Raw genomic sequence first — 23977 nt, forward strand, 5'->3', positions numbered from 1 at the left:
ACATCTCCATTCGTCTTGTAAAGTCAATAATAACACTGCAGTACTGCTAAATTTACACTTTGTTCTTTAACCCCTTTTAAAGACTAAAATGTGCAGTTTTAGGTAGCTTGGCTTCATTAGTGTTTTTAAGTATCTTAATTGGGCAAAATTTAGTTAGAAATCACTCAGTCCTGTAGTGTGGGACAGGCAGAATTAATTAAATGTAGGTCCTTAGCAGCCATGTTTATATTTTGTTTTCAATATATGGCTCTTCATTCTACATGTATTACTCTAGCAGATACTTTTACTAATTTATGTGTTGATTTGAGGCAGTAGAAGGATGTAAACGGTTTTATCTAGTTGGTGTTAGCTTTAATCTATAATATTTCAATAAACCATACACACTGTAACTTTAAAAAAAAATGAAAGTAGGCATAGTCTTCAACAAGATGCCTGGGGAAGGACTTTGTGAATTTCTGTAAAAAACATAAGATGTTTGAAGTTTTCTTTCTCTTTTTTCAGCTCATTTGATGAATACAGTTCTGAATTAAAATCTGGACGCTTGGAATGGAGCCCTGTACACAAGTCAGAAAAATTCTGGAGGGAAAATGCAGTTCGATTAAACGAAAAGAACTATGAACTACTTAAGTAAGTTTCTCTCAACACAATACACATTTTAAAGTAAAAAGTACTTACTTTTAGTTAATATGTAAACGTATTTGAATACAGTTTAAAGGACATACACATGTGCGCAAGTGCACATGTTTCTAGCTGATCGATGTGTCAAGCAGAGGTTTTATTTTGTACTCCGTCCAAAGTACTCTTTGGCAGGAAGGCAAGCAGAGAACAGATTTTTCAGCAATAAAAGGAAATGATAACCTTCCATATTACGGTAATAATTTACTTACCCGTGAATGGAAATCGGAATACTATGACTGGAATTTTAAAGATGAAATATTCATAAAACTGCTTAATTTTTGTCACATGATGGTGTGCTTGACCTATACAAAGTGACATAACATGTCAGGAGACATTTAGCATTTGTCTAGATGAACTTTATTTAACAGTTTATCGACTTAAAATTCTAATTTATCCTGACACTTCAGCTGTCCAAATATATATATTTTTATTAGTTTTTTTTTTTAGTTTTATGTCTAATAAACTGAACTGTAATATAATGAAGGTATTTGTATCTATGTCACACTTCAATTATTTAATATGTCAAGAGAAGTGCTTATATGATGAACTTTGTAAGGAGTCATCTCTGTCCTTCCATATTTACCTAAGTTACACTTGCATTAAAAAAAATATCTGTGTACCCACTAATCCAATTATTATTCAATGCATTATAGACCCTCAGGCGCTATAATGTCTGGTGCTGTCTGCCAAGCAAAATAGCGATGTTAAAGACTAAAACAAACAAAAAAATGTAGGTCAAGCTCGATCACGTGTATTGTAGTAGAACAATTAACCCTTTTGTGGCCTAAATTTTACAAAGCTGCTACTGCCACACTGTCCACGCATCATATCTAAGATATCATATCTTAAACAGACCTGATAGGAGAGCCTATTCAGATAATTACTTTTTCTGCTGTAGACTTTTGCATTTATTGTGTTTTTACACAAATTATATGTGATATTAAAAATAATTGCTGTATTTGTTTTGTGCGTATTTTATGCGTATTTGTGCACTACAACCTGTTGTTTGTTACGACCCCCTGTGGCCTTGTGCCCCACTTGAAGCCAGCGGCTTGAGTCACTCCTTCACCGAACCGACCCGGTTCCGACCAGTACTGTACCGACCCTGTGCTAAAAGTCACTAACCAAACCGACCTGTAAGTCATTGGTTGTTTCTTTTTTCAGGTCGAAAAAGTCCCCTGGGTCGACATTGTCAATATCTTTTAGAATTTTGAATGCTTGAATCAGATCACCGCTTAGTCGTCTTTGTTCAAGACTGAACAGATTCAATTCTTTGAGCCTGTCTGCATACAACATGCCTTTTAAACCTGGGATAATTCTGGTCGCTCTTCTTTGCACTCTTTCTAGAGCAGCAATATCCTTTTTGTAACGAGGTGACCAGAACTGAACACAATATTCTAGATGAGGTCTTACTAATGCATTGTAAAGTTTTAACATTACTTCCCTTTATTTTAAATTCAACACTTTTCACAATATATCCGAGCATGTTGTTGGCCTTTTTTATAGTTTCCCCATCGTTGTCTAGATGAAGACATTTCTGAGTCAACATAAACTCCTAGGTCTTTTTCATAGATTCCTTCTTCAATTTCAGTATCTCCCATATGATATAGGGTGCATGATGCAGAGATGCTGGGCCTGGCCCAATTTTCGTCAGTGGAGGCTTCATTTGCCGAGTTGGTACAGCTGGTAGCCTGCCTGTCCCATTTGCTGAGGTCCCTCACTAAAACCCACAGACCCTCACCACCACAACTGGATGAGTTGCACATGGTTAATAAGAACCTGTTCCGTCTGTCAAAACTGAGTGGGCAGGCTGTAGGTAAACCTGGTTGCACTGGTAGCCGCACACAGGCATCTTTGGCTTTCCCAGGCATGCGTGATGGGGACAAAGCACCGCAGTTGGGTGCCCCTATTACACCAGGGCATACCTTTGGTCCCGCGGTGGACGAGATGCTGCAGCACTCTCACTGTGAATGGGAGGAAGGGTTCTACTCTAGGTACTTCCTAGTGCCCAAGCGGCATGGTAGCCTCAGACCGATCCTCGACCTCAGACACGTCACCCTGTATCTGAGCCGAAGGAGGTTCAAAATGTTGGCAGTGCAACAGCTGTTTCAGTCAACCTGGCCAGGTGACAGGCTCTCCATGGTAGACCTCAAAGACGCCTATTTCCACATCCCCATAAAACCAACACACAGGAAGTACCTGCAGTTCGCCCTTCTGGGAACAGCATACAAGTTCTGGGTCTTGCCAGTTGGCCTCTATCCAGCTCCCCGTGCCTTTTTCGAAGTGCATAAAAGCTATCTTGGCCCCACTGAGACTGAAGTGCTTCAGAGTACTCAATTATCTGGATGACTGACTCATTTGCGCCCAGTCTCCAGCAGAGGCAGACACCCACATGGACCTTGTCACCGGCCACCATGTGAAGATCCAGCTCTCGTCTTCTCAGCCTCCTATCTAGGAGTGTCCTTGGACTCCAGGTTCATGCTGTCCACGCTGTCGGCATAGTGCAGAGAATAGCCACCTGTTTAGAGCTCTTTCAGCTCAACAGAGTGCTCACTGTAGTGACGTTCCAGAAACTTCTGGGCTTGATGGCAGCAGCTTCTCAGACCCTATCTTTGGGTCTCCTGCGCATGCACTCTCTTCTGCCCTGGCTCAACAGCAGGGTTTTTCAGCCCGCGTTGAACCGAGACCGCCTATTGACAGCGTCTCGCCACTTTCACACTCTGTTGGTGGACATCGCCAGCCCATCTACACCTCGGTGCAGTGGTGGGCACTGTCACCAGAAGGGAGCCTCATTTGGGAGAGATTCGGCAGAGCAGAGATAGATCTCTTTGCCTCCCAGGAATCGACCCACTGTCCCCTCTGGTTCTCCATAAAGAGGCGGGGACCCACTGGCTATAGATGCCTTTGCACACCAGTGGCCGAGGCAACTGTTATATGCCTTCCCACCACTCGCCATGCTCCCACTGCGTCTGGAGAAAATCAGGCAGGACCAGGCCGAGGTGCTCTTAGTAGTCCCTTATTGGTCCAGAAGGCTGTGGTTTTCAGCCCTGATGCATCTAATGAGAGGCCAGCCATGGAGACTGCCAAAGTGTTGCAACCTGCTCAGTCAGGCGCAGGGGACCTTATGGCATCCCGACCTATTGATCCTGCAGCTCTGGGTCTGGCCCCTGAGTGGCTGCATTTGAGCCATCTGGGTCTGTAGGGTTATTGACACCCTACAAAAAAGCAGCATCCACACATTCTCAGTACGGGTACAAGTGGGGCGTCTTTCAGATGTGGTGCCTGCTCTTTCAGATGTGGTGCCTGCCTCGGGGGACTAGCCCCATGACCTGTCCCATGGCAGTTATACTGCAAATTTTGCAGGACCTGTTTGACGAGGGGAAATCCCCATCTTTGTTAAATGTCTATCTGGCAGCTATTTCCGCTTGCCACGTCAAAATTGACTCTGTCTCCCCAGGAACTCACTTCCTGGCGGGGCAATTTTTGAAAGGAGCTTGATGCACTCATGAAGCCTCCATTTGAGCTCTTGCATTCAGCTGAGCTGAAATTTGTATTGCTCAAAGCGGCTTTCTTGATTGCAATCACATCTGCTAAGCGTGTGAGTGAGATGCAAGTGTTTTCAATTGCGAAAGCCTGCTTAATTTTTGTAGAAGCCAGGACAAATGTTACGTTTAGTACCAATCCTACTTTTTTGCTGAAAACTATCTGCATTTCATGTCAACTAGTCTGTGGAATTGGAGACTTCCATCCGCCTCCTTTCCAGTCTGACAGGGAGCGACAGCTCCATATGCTTTACCTGTGTGGTACTAGCGTATTATGTTGGCAGGACACAGAGTTGGAGGCAGTCTGAAAATTTTTTTGTCTGTTATGGGGCGAAGTCCCATGGTCAAGCCCTGTCTAAGCAGCGGTTATCCAAATGGATAGCAGACACAGTCAGGACTACCTATGAGCTGGCCAACTTGCCCCCTCCAGAAAAGCTCACTGCCCATTCCACCAGGAGCATGGCAACTTTGTGAGCTTTTATTCCAGGGTGCATCTGTCAAGGACATTTGCAGTGCAGCGGTGTGTGCTACTCCCCATACCTTTACTAGGTTCTACAGACTTAATGTTATGGATCCTCAGCCAACCCTTACAACACAGGCATAGAGGTAAGTTATCCCTCAATTTTTTAGCCCTAGCTACTTGTTACTGGGGTTCTGAATGGTAACACACAAGGCAGCCTTGGCTTAGCCTTGTAGCATATCGGTTGTGCGACAATCTTGCCCTTGTGATGGCTTGGGTATACTGACCCATTCGATAATGGTTACATTTCTATTTGAGGGAACCAGGGTTATGATAATAACCTAATGTTTTCTCATCTAAATTGTTTCAGGAAATATGGAAAACATGCATGTATTTTTCAAATATTTAATACAATAGCTTAAGCACCAGAACTTTCTGAGCCTTACTGGTACTGTAGCTACAATGGTCATGCGACACAAAAAACAAAAAAACATTGCTCATACCATAGGATACAAACCACGATACTCGAAATAATCAATCTAGTATTTAAAAGCATGTGTCCATGTTTGACAGACTGAATGCATTGTTAAACATGTAAAAATGCTTTTTTTTGGCAAAATTGTATATTCTGTGAATTCAACAAATTTTTATTCAGTATCCTCTGTGATCTGCCTTGGTATCCTAGTGGGTGGGATAAGGCCTAAAACTAAAATATGTCTATTATCCAACTGACACCGTGAAATTAAGCCTGACTAGGGATTTTATATGGGAACCTTTAAATCTCAACAGAAAAATTATGTTTAAAATAACACTATAGACCCTTTTAATAACCCTTTTTCAATTCCGCACCCTCCTGCTGTTGATAAATAAAAAGCAGACCCAGCTAAAATTGCTCCATTGAGGAACTGCAGTTTTGGGTGCATTGTAATTGTAGGTAAGAATGATTTCAATTTACGTACAGTAATGAATGTAAACAATTTTGATATACCGGTACATAACATTAAATGCAGGAAACATAATACAAATCACATGTAAATGGTACACAATACCAGCGCTTGTAAATAAAAGAAATTGACACCTGCCTGTACAGGAAAAATGAATGTACTGACATAGAGAAACTGGAGTTTAGTCATTCAGCTCATTGACAATTAATGACAATAATTAATTTCCCAGATATATTACTAAAGAATTTGCTATGTGCCCCTGCTATTATAGCTACTGCTACTGATCATATAAGAACATAAGAAAGTTTACAAACGAGAGGAGGCCATTCGGCCCATCTTGCTCGTTTGGTTGTTAGTAGCTTATTGATCCCAGAATCTCATCAAGCAGCTTCTTGAAGGATCCCAGGGTGTCAGCTTCAACAACATTACTGGGGAGTTGGTTCCAGACCCTCACAATTCTCTGTGTAAAACAGTGCCTCCTACTTTCTGTTCTAAATGTCCCTTTATCTAATCTCCATTTGTGACCCCTGGTCCTTGTTTCTTTTTTCAGTTGAAAAAAGTCCCCTGGGTCGACATTGTCTGTACCTTTTACGATTTTGAATGCTTGAATCAGATCACCACGTAGCCGTCTTTGTTCAAGACTGAATAGATTCAATTCTTTTAGCCTGTCTGCATACGACGTGCCTTTTAAACCCAGGATAATTCTGGTCGCTCTTCTTTGCACTCTTTCTAGAACAGCAATATCCTTTTTGTAACAAGGTAACCAGAACTGAACACAATATTCTAGGTGAGGTGTTAAAGAGCGAGACACAAAAAGTTATAGTTTATAAATCTTGAAATATACTCTATACTGCACAGGTATAAGGAGTAAGGAGGCTAAAATGGGTAATATGCTCGCTTTTCCTGGTTTTAGTCAGAATTCTAGCGGTGGTATTCTGAACGAGCTGGGATACCAGAGAGAAGTGCATTACAGTAATCAATTCTAGATGAAACAAAGGCATGCATCTCTTGGCATCAGATGCATAAATAATTGGTCTGTTTGGCTATATTTCTCAAATGGTAAAAAGATACTTTTGTAACTTCCCTAATATAAGTCTCAAACGATAGATCAGGATCAAAGATGACCCCCAAATTGTTCCATTTGTAGTGTAAGATTTAATGAGAGATTACTACAGTTGAGCTCATGTAATCCCACATGTTTTAGTTAATTCTGAGAGCCCACCAGCATAACCCCTTCTTTTATCTGAATTTAGCATTAAATAATTCCTTGACATTCAACACTGAATGTCTGCAAGACAAGCAGCAAGTAACTCCCCAACAGAAGTACTTCCTGGATTTAGGGATAGATGTAGCGGGGTGTCATCTGCATAGCAATGGGAGTTCACTCTGTATGTGCGGATAATGTCACCTAACGGTAGCATATATAATGATGAAAATAACAAAGGACCTAGAATAAAGCCCTGAGGAACACCACAGACAACTTCAGACCCATTGGAGATGTACCAAAATAGATTATTTTGTGAATGCAGTGTTTTAATAAATCATATGCTGAACAAATAGATTATCCTTATGAAAAATAAACAGTGACAATTAAGGTAAACATGATATTTAGTTTTTATTGAACACACACACACAAAAACATGGATTTAAGTCTTCAGTTACCAATAAAATGTGTAATCAGACTACCTCTCAAACTAAAGCTCTTACAATAATTGCCTTTTTTCTCTCTTGTAGAATACTGACTAGGCTGCTGGAAGTCTCTGATGACCCCCAGGTTTTAGCAGTGGCAGCTCATGATGTTGGGGAATATGTGAGGCATTATCCTCGAGGAAAACGGTAAGATGCAAGTATTTATTTTCACTGTAACCACACTACTCCACATAATTCAAAACATTATTAATTTGAGTCCCAGAACAATATTATTGCATACAAATGATTACATGATATCTAAAGGAAGTCTCCTGCCACACATTCTTGAAAGACCATATAATTTATCATTGACCACAACATGTATTATTATTATTATTATTATTATTATTATTATTATTATTATTATTATTATTATTATTATTATTATTATTATTATTTATTTCTTAGCCAACGCCCTTATCCAGGGCGACTTACAATTGTTACAAGATATCACATTATTTTTACATACAATTACCCATTTATACAGTAGGGTTTTTACTGGAGCAGGCTAGGTAAAGTACCTTGCTCAAGGGTACAGCAGCAGTATCCCCCACCTGGGATTGAACCCACGACCCTCCGGTCAAGAGTCCAGAGCCCTAACCACTATTCCACACTGCTGCCCTACTATTCCACACTGCTGCCCTACTACTCCACACTGCTGCCCTACTACTCCACACTGCTGCCCTACTATTCCACACTGCTGCCCTACTATTCCACACTGCTGCCCTACTACTCCACACTGCTGCCCTACTACTCCACACTGCTGCCCTACTATTCCACACTGCTGCCCTACTATTCCACACTGCTGCCCTACTATTCCACACTGCTGCCCTACTATTCCACACTGCTGCCCTACTACTCCACACTGCTGCCCTACTATTCCACACTGCTGCCCTACTATTCCACACTGCTGCCCTACTATTCCACACTGCTGCCCTACTACTCCACACTGCTGCCCTTAAAGTTATTGGTTTAGTTTCAAACACACTTTAACACACCGTCTTTTTGTTGTTTGTTTGTGTTGTTATTTAAATAAATATTTTGATTGTACCAATGATTAGCTTAAAAAGATGGAATAGTTGTTTTTTTTTGTTTTTGTTTTTTTTGTTTCTGACAACTGTGGCGTGAACTGGGGAGAGCAAGAAAGCAGAGCTGACATAGCGTTGTGGGGCGAAACTCAAATCCAGAGTGCCCTCTAAGCAGAAACACAAAATAAATACATATACCGAGAAATAGAGGCAGGTCTGGCGAAATATCTGTGCAACCCCCTCTCTGCACTTTTTGATTATAGTTGATCTATTACACAATTGCATTTTACATGTTATGTTCTAAGTTTTAAATAAAGATTGTTTTAATAATTTGCGGCCCCTGTGATTTCACAATTTAGATAGTGTACTTATATGACAAATTATTATTATTATTATTATTATTATTATTATTATTATTATTATTATTATTATTATTATTATTATTATTATTATTAATATTAGTAATTCATTTGCAGTAGTAGTATTTGTAACAAGGCTAATTTGAAAAAATAAAATTTAACTGCAATTGTATACACTAAATGTTTTTTCTCCGGTATTCTTGTGGCTGCTTAGCCTATTTTAACTAAAAAATAAAGGACTTATGCATCATACAATTATGTATATATACAAGGTGAGATAATGTTGGTGAAGAAACAGAATAGAGTTATTTTGAAAACAAAAGGGTCTTTATTATTACAGTAATACACAGCAAATTTACTTCTCTTACTCAAGGTGAAATCCTTCACATAACAAATGGGTCAGGAACCGCTATGTTGTGTCAAACACTGTCTAAACTAATAACCATTTCTCTCGTAGACTGTAAGATAAGTATATCTTTTTTTTTTTAAGATGAGTCCCCACAATATGAACACGACACTGTATTGTTTGTTTGTAATACCACTCTGCCTCTTCCGCCTTTGTGGTTTGGGGAGGGGAAAACTCATCATCCCTTCAGTGGTCATTATGACGTCACCGAGCATGTATTGTAATTTAGATGGTATGCACGCGCGTTTGGACCTAAGCTGGCTCAGTGCACAACTGCAGTGTAAACGCTTCATGAAAAATGATAAGAATCTCCACGATCAGTTGGACCTGAGTCGGCTTAGGGTCGAGGTGGAAGTGTAAACACAGAATTAAAGACCTGAAACCTGAATAAGATATCAAAGCTGCTCGATGAGCCTGTGACGAGGACATAAAAGCACTGCAGTCACAGACCTCCATGCCATTTTTCTTTTCAAGAACTGACCTGACAGGAGGAGCCTATGACTGTATAATGTTGTTTATGACTGTATATTCTTTGCTAATTATTGTGTTTTATGTAATTTATGCGTTTTTAATTAATTAATTAATTCATTCATTCATTCATTCATTCATTCATTCATTCATTACACGTATATTGTGCACTACAGCCTGTTGTTTGTTTCATCACATTGCGGCCTTGTGCCCCGCTTGTAGCCGGTGGCTTGAGTCACCCTTCCCAGGGCAATGTAAGTCGGCTGACTTTGTGCTCTCTCCCCAGGCTGCAATAGCTCCGGCTGGAGTTATTTTATTCTCGTTTTGACTTCGGTCAAAATTACAAGACGGTTTGTAAAATTAAAGTAATTGTTATTACTGTATTTTGTATGACTTCTGTGAGGAATTTTGTAATAGTTTTTGTATTAGAACGAATTATTATTTTATAATATGTTATTTTCTGTAACAAATTGAACTGAGAATCTAGGTGTGTTATTTGAGCTCAGGAATGCAAGGAGAGAAGGGGCCTCTGCTTGCATGGGGGATGGATGAATCTTAGAGATAAGATTCAAAAGGAGATTTTGTTATGCTTGGAAATCTGCCACGAGTATATAGGTATAGGAAAGAGGGGTCATGAATGACATCATTATAAGGGTGTGTTTTGGAATCTACAAAACTAAAGTGAATGCATTGTCTGGTGCTCAGTTCTCAATCACTGTAGCCCGGAGTGTCACAACTCTCTTCATTCGAATTATTCTATTCTGAGCTATACCAATAAACATATATTTGACATTAATAATATTGTTTATCGGTTATATTTCCCCTACACTGTAATATTTTCTTTTCTCATTGTATTTTTCTGTAATTTTAGAGACTAAACGCAGGCTTGTCTGTAATACGTGCTGCAGCACACGTGTAGTGAGAGCAGCTACTGGGTTCAGGGAACAAGAGGCTGCTTCGGTTGTGGTTGCTTGCAATCCCTCCCACAGCATGTTGATTCCATTTTGGTGACAGCTGTGCATCACCATTACGAGGGCTGTTATTTCATTCTAACAAGCAGGCTTCCCTCAGTCTTGTGTGAGTACTGATGACTGAGTGGTTTTGCCAGTAGCTTGCACAGGTGGGCATCCCTGTACAGTGCTACCTGCAGTAACTGTGAACCGGTAGACCCGTACCGTACCGGTTACTTTATACTGGAGTTCCGAATGGGAACATACAAAGCAGGCTCGGCTTGGGTATACATTTCTTACTTGAAAGGGAACGTTGGATTTTTGTCATAACCCTGGTTCCCTGAAATAGAAATGTAACCATTAACCTTCAAGGTTGCTGTGTCCATGATCGCAGCAAGCTTGAAGGAAAATTACACTGTGCACGCAGTCCTTTATACCCTTGGGGGTGGGCATGACTGGGTCAGGGAACCAGGGTTACGATAATTTTTTGTGTCCTTCTGCAGGACTGTTAAGTTTTGACCTGTGATCTGGTAATTTTATATACTGTATATGGTCATATCATCTTTTTGACTATGAGCTACTGTTACTGTTTCAATGATTTCAAATGTCTGTTGAAGCCTTCTTGGAATGATCTGCAGAAAATGAAACACAAATTGCCATCAGTGTACATGACACCAGATGGAAAGAGATTGTACAGTATGCAATGAGGTTTTTTTTTTGGCTTAACATTTTTTCCTAAAAAACCAAAACCTCAGTAATATGCCCTAATTATGACCTCCAAAATCTTCTGCCGTTTATGAAAATACTATACATGCCAAGATCTCCTGGAAATCATAAGGACAAAATTGGATTCAGAAATATTACAGCATACTCATAATACTCAACATATAATGTTATGTACATCTTTAGAAACCAAAGAGGACTGCTGTAATTATAGGAACATGTGCCCAGTACCCCTCTCTCTTTGTTGACAGAAAACTTGTAATGCTAAGGGTCTCTATTGAGAGGCAATTCTGGAAGAAAGAAAAGTAGAAATTATTAATATCACCTTGGAGTCCTATGAGGAAAATAAGTATTGGAAAGAGAAAACATTTAAATTAAAATTAAGCTTTTTTTTATTATTTTACCAGTCATTTTTGGCATGTTATTAAACATAAAATTAAATTATCTTGTCTAGTGTACCTGAGAGATAAGCTGTTTGAATGTAAGTGTGTTTTATAGAATTGACTCCAAGGGGTAGTTTCACTGACCCTGATTAGTACTAATCTTGGTCTACCTAATGTTACCTTGGATAAGGTAGTCCAAGATTAGTGCTAATCGGGGTCTGTGAAACCAGCCACGTCTTAACATACCAGATTTACTGGTAGAAATTAACTGAACAGCTACATCTGGAACTGACGGGGTTTCAAACATGTGGTTAAAAAAATGAGTTTCTAGGTCAGGGGTCTCCAACCCTGATCCTGGAGAGCCCGAATCACACAGGTTTTATAGACGTCCTCAGTGGCTAAAGATTTTGAACACATGTTAACCTTGACTAATTAAGCCAATAATTAGCCAATTAAGTAACTAAGAGTGCAGTTGAAATGAAAGCCAGAAGACCCTGTAGCTCTTCAGGACCAGGGTTGGAGATCTCTGATCTATGGATGCATAGGTGAAATCAAAATCTGAGATGAGTTTAGATTGAATGCTAGGCTGATTCTTTATTCTGTTTGGATAGATGATTACATAGCAGAGATCATATAAAACCAGAACTTTGCGTGACATATATGTAAATGCATAGAACACAATCTACTGCATAGAGACCGGATGCATTTCTACAAATACTGTGCCATGGCAAAGCCAGTGGCTATTCCACTGTTTTTACAACATTTGGGAAGCATATTTAAACATGAAGTGGAAGCCCTGTAGCATTCCATGGGTTAATTGTTTCTAGTATGCTCAGAAGCACTCAACCGTGGTTTCTCCTGGCCAACCACGATTTACAAATCAATACAATTGATTTTATTTGACTGTACAGCTATATTGTATATTTGGTCACTTCAGGAATCTGTCCTTTGTGATAGTATTTAATATACATTGTATATATGATCATTTTTTGCGTCTGTGAAATGCAGAGATTCTTTGTTAAAAAGGTATTGTGCAAAACTGAAATAGGAACATACCAGTAATTTGAAACGCTACAGGTTTAAATAAAGTGTGATAATCCTGAGATTGTGTTGGACTATATATGGTTTCTTTAACAATATTTATCATTGGTATTATTATTATTATTATTATTATTATTATTATTATTATTATTATTAATTGTGACGCCCCCCTCAGGGTACCCAGCAAAGTTCTGCCTCTCTGCACAGCCCAGACAGAAAAGCTCACTGCTTATTCCACCAGAGGCATGGTATCTTTGTGGGCTTTATTCCAGGGTGCATCTGTCAAGGAAATTTGCAATGCTGCAGTATAGTTCTATAAACTGAATGTAGTGGATCCTCAAAGCCCTGTTTTTGGAACTAGAGTGTTAAGGATGGCTTTTCAGCCGACCCTTACAACACAGGCATGGTGGTGAGTTTCTCCCTCAATTTTTTAGCCTTAGCTGCATGTTACTGGTTCCCTGAAATAGTATAATGTAACTATTAACCCTCAAGGTCACTGCTTCCATGATTGCAGCAGGCTTGAAGGAAAAATGATGCAGCGTTTTTATGTCCTCGGGAGCAGTCCATGACTGCGTCTTTAATGTTTTTAATCCAGTACAAACCATTATTATTTTTTTTTTTCAGTTACTTCTGAAAATGTTTTGCATTAACAAATGGATGTGTCCTGCTCTGTTGCAGATGCAATTTACAACGTGTGAAGCATAGGATTTAACTGCAGTAAGGCATTTCCAAAAGTATGATTTTGCCAGGAAATTGATTCCCCTTCACCAAGCTTGAAACAAACATAATTTTTTGACATACTTCGTTGCTATCCTTAAATAGTAAGTAGCGGGGTTCCGAAAAATATAGCCTTATACGTCCCCACGTGTTGCTACAACTGTTTAAGTAACGTACCTGTAATTTTTCTTTTCATTGTTAACATGCTGACAATTTTTCACACTTACAACTTTATTTCTGTTTCAAAGCTCTTTTCAAAATGGCCGCTCTAGTGCACTGGGGTTTGAGATCTGTCCTCTAAATCACTGTAGGAAGAGCAAAAAAAACCAAAAAACAACATAACTAATTCTCTGGCTTTTCTGTTCTGTACCACATCATGGATTGTTGTTGCTTTGAAACACACTTTAAAGTTATAAGTGTAAAAGGTTGTCGGAACCAGAACCCCACTACTTACTCTTTAATGTTATTTAAAAAAATAAAAAATAAAACATCAGATAGTTACACTGCACTTAACTATATGCAAACATGATACATGTGTACAGCTCTAGCAACCTGAACAATAACAATTGCACTGATAAGGCTTTCCCTGCTGACCAACAAAAACAAACCACGGCAGTCCTATGGACTAACAGGCCATACTCTATGTGAGTTTCCTCAAGTGTTCTGGTTAATAATACTGATTTGTAAGTACAAATCCGGAACCCTGGAATTACCAAAGATAGAAAGGCAAAATAAAATCACTGGGTTGGGAAAATGTGTGAGTTTAACCTCATTTCTTTCAAATGGGAGTCACATTCAGCTATACAGTGCCTATAGAAAGTCTACACCCCCTTTCAAAATTTTCACCTTTTGTTGCCTTATAACCTGGAATTAAAATGCATTAAAATAGTTTTTTTTTCATTGATATGCACATCCTACCCCACAACTTCCTAGTGAAAAAAATATTCTACAAATTTGTAGAAAATTAATTAAAAATATAAACTGAAATAGCTTGGTTGGATAAGTGTCCACCCCCCTTGTAATTGCAATCCTAAATTAGCTCAGGTGTAACCTATCACCTTCAAAATCACAAACCAACTTAAGTGGCCTCCACCGGTGTTAAATTGTAGTAATTCACATGATTTCAGGATAAATTCATCAGTTCCTGTAGGTTTCCTCTGCTAGGTAGTGCATTTCAAAGCAAAGACCAAGGAGCTTTCAAAAGAACTCCAGGACAAAGTTGTTGAAAGGCACAGATCAGGGGATGGGTATAAAAAAATATCAAAGGCCTTGAATATCCCTTGGAGCACGGTCAAGACGATTATGAAGAAGTGGAAGGTGTATGGCACTACCAAGACCCTGCCTAGATCAGGCTGTCCCTCCAAACTGGATGACGGAGCAAGAAGGAGACTGATCAGAGAGGCTACCAAGAGGTCAATGGCAACTTTGCAAGAGCTACAAACTTTTATGACCAAGACTGGTCAAAGTGTGCATGTGACAAAAATATCCCAAGCACTCCACAAATCTGGCCTGTATTTTACTCAAGAAAGCCCACCTTGAATCCCGTTTGAAGTATGCTAAAAAAACCACTCAGGAGATTCTGTTGCCATGTGGCAAAAAGTTTTGTGGTCTGACAAAACTAAAATGGAACTTTTTGGCCTAAATTCAAAGCGTTATGTTTGGCGCAAAACCCAACACAGCGCATCACCCAAAGAACACCATCCCTACTGTGAAGCACGGTGGTGGCAGCATCATGTTATGGGGATGTTTCCCATCGGCAGGGACTGGGGCACTTGTCAGGATAGAACGGAAAATTAATGGAGCAAAGTTCAGAAAAGTCCTTGAGGAAAACCTGCTGCCCTCTGCAAGAAAGCTGATACTGGGACTGAAATTCACCTTTCAGCATGACAACGACCCAAAGCACACAGCCAAATCTACACTGGAGTGGCTAAGGAACAAAAAGGTAAATCTTCTTGAGTGGCCCAGTCAGAGCCCCAACTTAAATCCAAATGAAAATCTGTGGCATTACGCTCCCCAAGGAACTTGACAGAGCTTTAACAGTTTTGTAAAGAATGGTCAAATATTGACAAATCTAGGTGTGCAAAGTTTGTAGAGACCTATCCCAACAGACTCACAGCTGTAATTGCTACCAAAGGTGCTTCCACCAAGTATTAACTCTGTAAGTCGCCTTGGATAAAGGCATCTGCTAAATTAAATAAATAAAAAAAAAGAAAAAAAAAAAGAAATCAACTCAGGTGGGTGGAGACTTATCCAATTATGATCTTTCAGTTTTGTATTTTTAATATATAATCTTTCTCAATAAAAACTTTTTTCCCATTAACAGTGTGGATTATGTGTGTAGATAAGTGGAAAAAAATCCTCATTTAAATGCATGAAACTCAGAGGCACTGACACAACAAAATGTGAAAAAAGTTTAAGGGGGTGTAGACTTTCTATAGGTACTGTATTCATGGTTCACCAGGTAAAAGTTGAAGACTCTCTTCTATCTTGTTTTTTCTCTTTCCACAACTTAGAAATTCTGGAAACACAATCAGTGAGGCAATTTCTTTTCACATTCACTCTCAGTTGCAAGTACAATATTATAATACCCCTTCTACTCAGGATTCAGAAGCAGAGTGCTTGTAGACTTCTAAAATGACAGATCCTTTTCTGATTTTTTTTTTCTCGGTTTTAAACTACTTTAGAAAAAAATTCAAACACAAATAATTTAAAAGGAACCTAGAAATATATACTGCCTGAATTTAACAGAAGCTATTGTCTACTATGTGAATCTCAGAGATTTGTACTTTAGTTCCTTAGATTATGAAGGTCTAATGCTAGTTTGATGTCTATAGCCCAGTTCGGACAGGACTAAAACCGACCACACTGACCTCCTCTGAGTGTTTTCTTTCACAGTGCATTGTCTGTGAAATCATTGACTTGTGGTGTTCTGACCATATAGGTAGGGACCTACCTAAATCGCGATTTCGCTGAAATCTTGAAATTGAGGGATCACCACGAAATTCACCTCTTAGGGGCAGGGCCGTGTTAAGCCAATGGGCTACATGGGCTGAAGCCCGGGGCCCCGCCTCCTAGGGGGGCCCCCGCCGTCCCTGTAAAGCAGTGGTCCTCAAAGTGGTGCCCGCTGGCAAATTCTGTGCTGCTCGCTTATGCTGTGCTTGTACGTACTCGACATATTTTTTTCTTTCCTGAAGTACCTCTGCGATACGATCATCCAACTGAATATCTGCATTTTCTCTGCGGTAGCCCAACCATAAATTAGCTCGGTGGGACATTAACTCTGTCTGTTTCAGTTGCAGGTACTGACAGTAAGTTTAACCAATAGGAGAATCAAATATCTGCCAAGTTTACGCAGTTGTCCAATCATAATTAAGCAGAGTCCGTTCACGGTATTCTGCATGAAAATTGAAGGCGAGTGAGTAGCCAATGGGAAAGTGAAAGATCCGACAGCTGTCCAATCATTCGTGAGCAGAGGCGGGCTGTTAATATGCCGGGTAAACACTGAATTTCGCCGACTGTTATTGAGAAAAATAATACATTTCAGTATTTAGAATTGAATTTTCTCTCTCTCTATATATATATTTTTAATTTCACCAGACAAGGGAAACACCGTAGTAGATTTAGTTACAAATCCACTTTCTCTGAATAATTGTACTGGGAGATGAGCGATCTTTAAAAAAGAGTAGTGTTGACAGATTTGACAAATTGACACAAAGCGAGACGCTATCCTCTTATTTTAGTTTATTCATGGTTATCTATGTAAACATGTTATTTAAAAATATTTGCATTGCGTATTTTATATGAATTATTTGAAAAATAAGCGCAGCACACACAATTACTGCCTGAGACTTGGCCTTATCAGCGTAAACAAAGAATAACTCCCACTAAAACTCTCTATATAACGTTATACTATAAGAACCTATGCAATAGTCAGCGTGCCCGCAAACAGCCAAGTAAGATCAATTTATGCCCGTGCCCAAATTACTTTGAGGACCACTGCTGTAAAGTCAAACTGATAACGGTTGGCAAATAAAAAAGCACGTACTAAACTAAACAATTTGCCTATTTTTTAAAACATTTTGTGTCCTTTTGGCATGCCGTAGTTATTTGACGAAATAAAAAAAAAATATTATGCTAACTCAAATAAGAAAAGCTGAGTAGCGGTGCGAAAAAAAGAAAAATCACTAAACTCAAACTAGCTAAATCCGAGGAGGTTATAAATAGTACCCCAAAACTCACTAAACTCTTTAAAAGTCAGTGTCAGAAGAATGAAAAGTTAGGAAGAGCCACATGAGTCAGAGGAGCAAGCAGAGAGCAGCGAGTCGGTGAGCGCTGAGTGCACAGCCACTACAGCAGAGGAGAAAAACGAGAGCCAGCCATTGACTGCCAATTTAAGGCGAGAGAAACTGACAAAACAGATAATGCTATTGCTAGCTCTGATACGGCATGTTGGGGTCCGATAACTGAGGAGGTGAGGTCGCACTAGGTGAGCAAGTGTCCCCTTATTTGCCAGTAAGACAGTACTTTTTCCGCCTCAGAGAGAATTTAATGAATTACTGAATTTAATGACTCAATCATTTAACTCTCATGTTCACTGAACATGACCTGCTTCGCCAACTGGACTTCACGGACATTAGTAAGGAATTATTTTTTAAGTTTTAAGGCAAGAAAGCATAAGATCTAGCAATGGTAAGTCAAATGTGTCTTTATACTCTGCAGTGTTAAGGAGGCTTGAGAGTAGCGCCGACTACACTATGTTTTTGTCTAATGTCATATCATGCTGTGCTGCCTGAAACATGGTCCCACCGACTACAACTAGTGTTGATTTAATTCGAAACGATGCAGTCGGTAATGAGAGCTAGTGGTAGTACTGACTACCATACTATTTTGCATGCCATAGCTACTGTGATGTGAGTGGTAACGCTGTCCACTGTCTATTCGAATGACATTATTGTGTTGGTATTGTATGAGTTTGTGCTTTGGGGGGGGGGGGGGGTTTCTCCAAGGCGGCCCCTGAAATGTCAGTAGCCCTGGGCCCCCAAATACCTTAATACGGGCCTGCTTAGGGGACAATGCATACAAACAAGTACGGAGAGGAAAAAAAAGAAACCGCGTTTAAATGAACTACTGCACAATGCAAGCGACGCAAACTACGTATCTTCCTTGTTTAGATAGCCCGTTTTTATTCCTTCACCGTCCCGTGTGCATTGCACTTAAGCAAAAAACAAACAAACAAAAAACGTCCACAAATAACATTTACACAAAAAATTCTCCAACGCAGCTAGCGTTCTTGTTTACTATTCAAATGACAAGGTTTTAATCAGCCTATCAGTGCGTCTTTACTGCTTTTATGTGACTGCTGTACTGACTGTGCAGGAGGGGGCGGGACAAAGTTGGTGCTGCATTGTTTTGATTTAGGTTGCTTAAATCTAGTTTTCAGCATTGGGGGGAAAATAGTAGAAATGGACGCCAAAAAAAGCAAAGTATATTTAGGATGATGATCGTTTCAAGATATTTCCCAGAGAAACTGTACATGCAGACTGAGGTAATTGTTTTCCATATCTTAATGTGTATTTGGAGAAAATACGATCGATCGCTATTTAGCTTCAGAATCACACATTAAAGAAAAGGCTACCACAGAGGCTGCTGAACAGAACGTAAAATAAACAGCTTTCAGAAACCAGACTGGAAAGTCAGCAGACAAAAAGTATTCCTGTCTGCAAGTTAAATCAGTACTAAAATGATCCAGCACAGCCACCTCGCTTCAACCTGCTGCTTACAGTTGTAATTTTAGACCCGAATAGCCACGTCTTCTTTGTTTTGACTCGGTATTAATAAAATAAATTATTGGATGGGACAAATAACATGACAACGAACGTGCTGCATACATTGACTTTATTAAAGTATGCCAGATACCCTTGTGTAACCGAGTTTTTGGGCTGTTTCTAATCGATTTCCACGATTTTGTATAACTTGGCAAAGCTTTGCCTTAACTTCCAACCAATTCAGTGGATGCAGACGTGCAGTCTCAATGTATGGGCAAGTCAACTGCAGGGGGATGCTGCATGCGTGAAAGAGAGCACTCTGTTTTAGTAAGGAAGCAAGTACCGCTATTTTTAGGCTTTTATAGTGCTCTGAAATACTGTCTACTTAGGTTTATTTAATGTTTAAACAGGTCCGCGAAATGTCCGCGAAATCCTAATTTTATTCCGCAACATACCCGTGAAAAATGTAAATTCACCGCGATTTAAGTAGACCCCTACATATAGGGTGCTTCAGTGCATGCAAGTGCTTGCCCTGTTAACTATGAACCCAGGTGTTTATTAGCAATAAAACTACCTTACGGTTGTTCGGTACAGTTAGACAGCGTACCTTATTTTTTATGGGATTTGGTCGTTTCATGTTCAGGTGCCTTCTATACACCAATATTTTTTTTTTAGGACAGGATAGGGGAGGGATTGAATTTTACTCCCTGATAGTCCCAGAGAGGGGCGTTTCAATTTTAAAGGCCGGAGAACGTTTTCAGCAGCATGCAGAGAGAAAATGTCAGAGGTACTTGTATAGAGATAAGAAAGAAAAGGAAATACACTGTAAACATTTATTCTTTCGCAAGTGTTTTAATATATATGTTTTACAACATTTATAAATATGCGGCGTGGTCCAGTGGTAAAAGAAAAGGGCTTGTAACCAGGACGTCCCCGGTTCAAATCCCAGGTCAGCCACTGACTCACTGTGGAACCCTGAACAAGTCATTTGACCTCCTTGTGCTCTGTCTTTCGGGTGAGACGTTGCAAGCGTCTCTGCAGCTGATGCATAGTTCACATACCCTAGTCTCTGTAAGTCGCCTTGGATAAAGGCGTCTGCTAAATATACAAATAATAATAATAAATATCAAGAAACTAGTGGATATAGGCAGATAATGTTTCATGAATTTATATCATTTATGTTTTTTTCATTATTATTGATAATAGAATGAATAACTGTTATATTTATAAATTTATTTTTACAAAATAATCAAGATTAGTGTCCATTATTGCTTATAAACATTTAGTATGGCATTGCAATTTTACTGTTTGCTTATAATAGTTAGCGTTCTGTAGTTTATGTAGAAGTATTAATTCCGTTCTTGCTGTTTTTAAAACACTGCTTTGATAATAGGATATTCTCTGTATATGTTCCGTTTATGTACAGAAATTGATTTGAACATAATAATATAAATAATAATAATAATAATATTCCACTCCGCAGAATTCCATTTCAAGATGGCAAGACGATTCGATGAATCATTGTTGGCAGAAATGCTGCTGTAAATTCTGATTCACCAGAATCATTCTAAAGGTGTTCTCAATATTTATTTTTAAAATAAATGTTCAGTTCTAAACCATTGCAAAATATTACAGGACCCTTACCATTGACCAGTGACTTAAATAGCCTCCATAGTCTCTGTCAAGTTCGATTTTTTTTTAACAATATGCTCTAAATTAACCTAAAAAAAAACCCTGGTCCTGGATGAGCATCCCACTGAAAAATGCTTGGTCTTTAAAGGCTTGGTCCTGTAAGGCTTATGGAAATTGCAAAATATTACAGGACCCTTACCATTGACCAGTGACTTAAATAGCCTCCATAGTCTCTGTCAAGTTCGATTGTGGGTATAGTACAAGAAAAATGAACCCTTTCATACCATTTATTATTATAAAGGTGCCATCGTGTCAAAGCCTGATATTTACAGGGTTATAGCATTGACCTCTGACTTAACAGCAGCCAAATTTAAAAATACCCTCAAGACACACTTATTCTCCCCTGTGTTTTTTAACTCTTTGAATCTACTGCAGTCTGCACTGTTTATTATAATATACTGTGCTTTTGTGATGATAAATTTTCTCTCTATATTTACCTATTTTATTGTGTTTTATTTATTTATGTATCTATAGATTTTTTTAGCTGATTAATTGTTATTCATTGTGTTTTGTAATGTTGATGTGTGTTTCATTATTTTGTTTTGTTCAGCGCCTTGAGACACCTAGGTGTAAAAGGCGCTATGTTAAATGAAAGTTATTATTATTATTATTATTATTATTATTATTATGATTATTATTATTATTATTAACCATTGTACTACCATATCTTTTTCACATACAGTGCTCCCTCACTATAACGTGGGTCTCGGTGGACACACAATATGAGCATTATAAACAGGGGAGCGGGTGGGGGTGCCGCAGGACACATAACAACACACATCTGACTAAAATACAAAATAAAATAACTCCCCCTCTATAATGCACATATAGTGAAGCAAAAATGTAACTTTTTCTGTGAATTAACCATGCATAAAGCACCATGTAATCAACACTCTATTAAAAAAAGGTAACATTCCCACTTATGGATCATTTTAATGAGCAGTTTTTAAACTATAAATAGCCTGACTAAACGGCGGTCGGGAGTTCAGTTCAAAGCGACAGAGAAGCAAACCAAGTGCGAGGAGGAGAGCGCGTCGGGAGAGGGAGTCGGGGCTGAAGCATCTCGTCTCCCGGAGAAAGCTGCAGCTCCTCTCGCAGCAAAAAAGTAAATACATTAGGAAAGATAACCACATAATAGGACTAATATTTATTTAGTTATAAAACGAATGCTGAATAAGATGTCTGTGTTATAAAGTGCCAGCGCAGCTTTTCTTCAGTTCAGATACTGTATCAAAAGGGAAAGACAGAAACGGAAGTTGTTTACAGTTTGAACAACACCAGTACTGTATTCACTGTAAAAATATTGCATGAATCACCAGTATAGGGAATGGGGGACATGCTGTAGGAGCGTTATATCTGAGGCGCGTTATAATCTAGAGCCGTATAGCAAGGAAGCACTGTACCCATTTTACATCACGTTTACAAACTGTTCATTCTGAATTATGTCCCTGTGGACATGTGTTTTGGTTAAAAAAAACCTTTTTACTTGTTACTGACCTCACTGTTTTCAATCCTGTTTTGCAGAGTAATTGAGCAGCTTGGTGGGAAGCAGTTAGTAATGAACCACATGCACCACGAGGACCAGCAAGTTCGTTACAATGCGCTACTAGCTGTACAGAAGCTGATGGTACATAACTGGTATGTAATCTTTTTTTTTTTTGCTTTTTGCTATAAGTTTATTTATTCATTTATTTTAACCAACCATCATACTTTTTCCACTGGGAGCAGTTTCAATTGATTGTGTTGAGTGAAATAAAAAGGGTACCAGATGTTTTTTACTGGCATGTAAGTCTACTTGTGTGCTGGATTCCTGGAGTGGGATGTTCCTTTTAGTGGGTCTAGCGCTCGTCATTTTGTGTGGCAAACTTTTATTTTTATCTTTTGTTTTTGTTTTTATTTCTTTATTAAATGTGACACTATGTCTACCATTGCTGGTACCCTAGTGTCAGCTCTGTGTTAAAATTAAATCTGTGTGCCTGAGCGACGTATCAACACCAATGCTCTATGCCTTTCAGTATTTTCCAGTGACTACCCACATAACACGTCACCCTGTTACAGGCATATTTTAAAGATTGGCTGGATACTCAGTTTGTATATGATTTTTAGTGGTGACTGGTGGGAAGATATTAAGGGAAGAACAAAATCATATTTTAAACAGAAAACTTAAAACAGAAAGTAGAGTTCCAGTCAAAATGCGAGAATGTGCCATCTAAATTAATCATTTTAATGAATAATTTAACAAGAGGGAAACATTTCTCTAAAGAAGGTAAAAAAAAATTAAGAAAGAAACAAGTTTTATTATAAAAAATTGGAAGCAATAAAAAAGTATAATTATTCTCAAATGTTTAGCTGTAAAAACAAAATACGGAAAATACGAGAAAAATATTTCTCCACAGATAATAGTAATCGAGAATTTTAATTCAACTCCAGCCGAAGCTAAGCAGTCTGTGAGGAGAGCATGTTGTTAATTATTATTTCAGCTCAACAGAGCGCACACGGTAGTGACGTTTCAGAAACTTCTGGGCTTGATGGCAGCAGCTTCTCAGACCCTACCTTTGGGTCTCCTGTGCATGTCTGGTTCAACAGCAGGGTTTTTCAGCCAGTGTTTAACCACGACCGCCTATTGACAGTGTCTCATCACTGTCTAAAGGCACTCTCTTTCGAGGTCGCAGCGTTCACTCCAACACAGTGGACTTGAATAGAAAATTGGCAGTGAGCCTTTCTGTTCGCTGCACTTTATATACTCGAGGACGGGGTGTCAGTGCATACTCAGGTAGATCAGGCTACACAGAGGTATATCCCAGTCAGTAATAGATAGCATTTCTATTTCAGCTGCTGCTGTTATTTTTTCTTATTCTTCTTTTCTATCTGAATTCAGTGAGTTGTTTTTTTTTATCAGCAATTATTGTCAAACATGAGAGGATCTTACTTTTTAGGTGATTTTAATGTACATGTTGATGTCGATAGAGATCCTCTTGGTAGTTTTCTGGCATTGCTTGAGTCCTTGGGTTTTATTCAACATGTTACTGGTCCTACTCATATTCATGGCCATACATTAGATTTGGTTATCTCTCGTGGTCTAATTATTCACAATCTGTCCATCAATGATCTAACGATTTCAGATCACTGTGG

General features: G+C 39.0%; 1 protein-coding gene across 2 annotated transcripts in view; it reads left to right on the forward strand.

Annotated features, from left to right (window-relative positions):
• LOC117400450 (V-type proton ATPase subunit H-like) overlaps window positions 1–23977 on the forward strand; it is a 69513-nt gene that overhangs the window by 34107 nt on the left and 11429 nt on the right. For both annotated transcript variants that reach the window (XM_034000446.2, XM_034000445.3), the window contains exons 11-13: window positions 502–627; window positions 7359–7460; window positions 22370–22483. In XM_034000446.2, coding sequence (XP_033856337.1) covers window positions 502–627; window positions 7359–7460; window positions 22370–22483 — 342 coding nt within the window. The remainder of the gene's footprint in view (window positions 1–501; window positions 628–7358; window positions 7461–22369; window positions 22484–23977) is intronic.

Source organism: Acipenser ruthenus, chromosome 4 (genome assembly GCF_902713425.1).
Source record: "Acipenser ruthenus chromosome 4, fAciRut3.2 maternal haplotype, whole genome shotgun sequence".
Lineage (NCBI taxonomy): Eukaryota > Metazoa > Chordata > Actinopteri > Acipenseriformes > Acipenseridae > Acipenser > Acipenser ruthenus.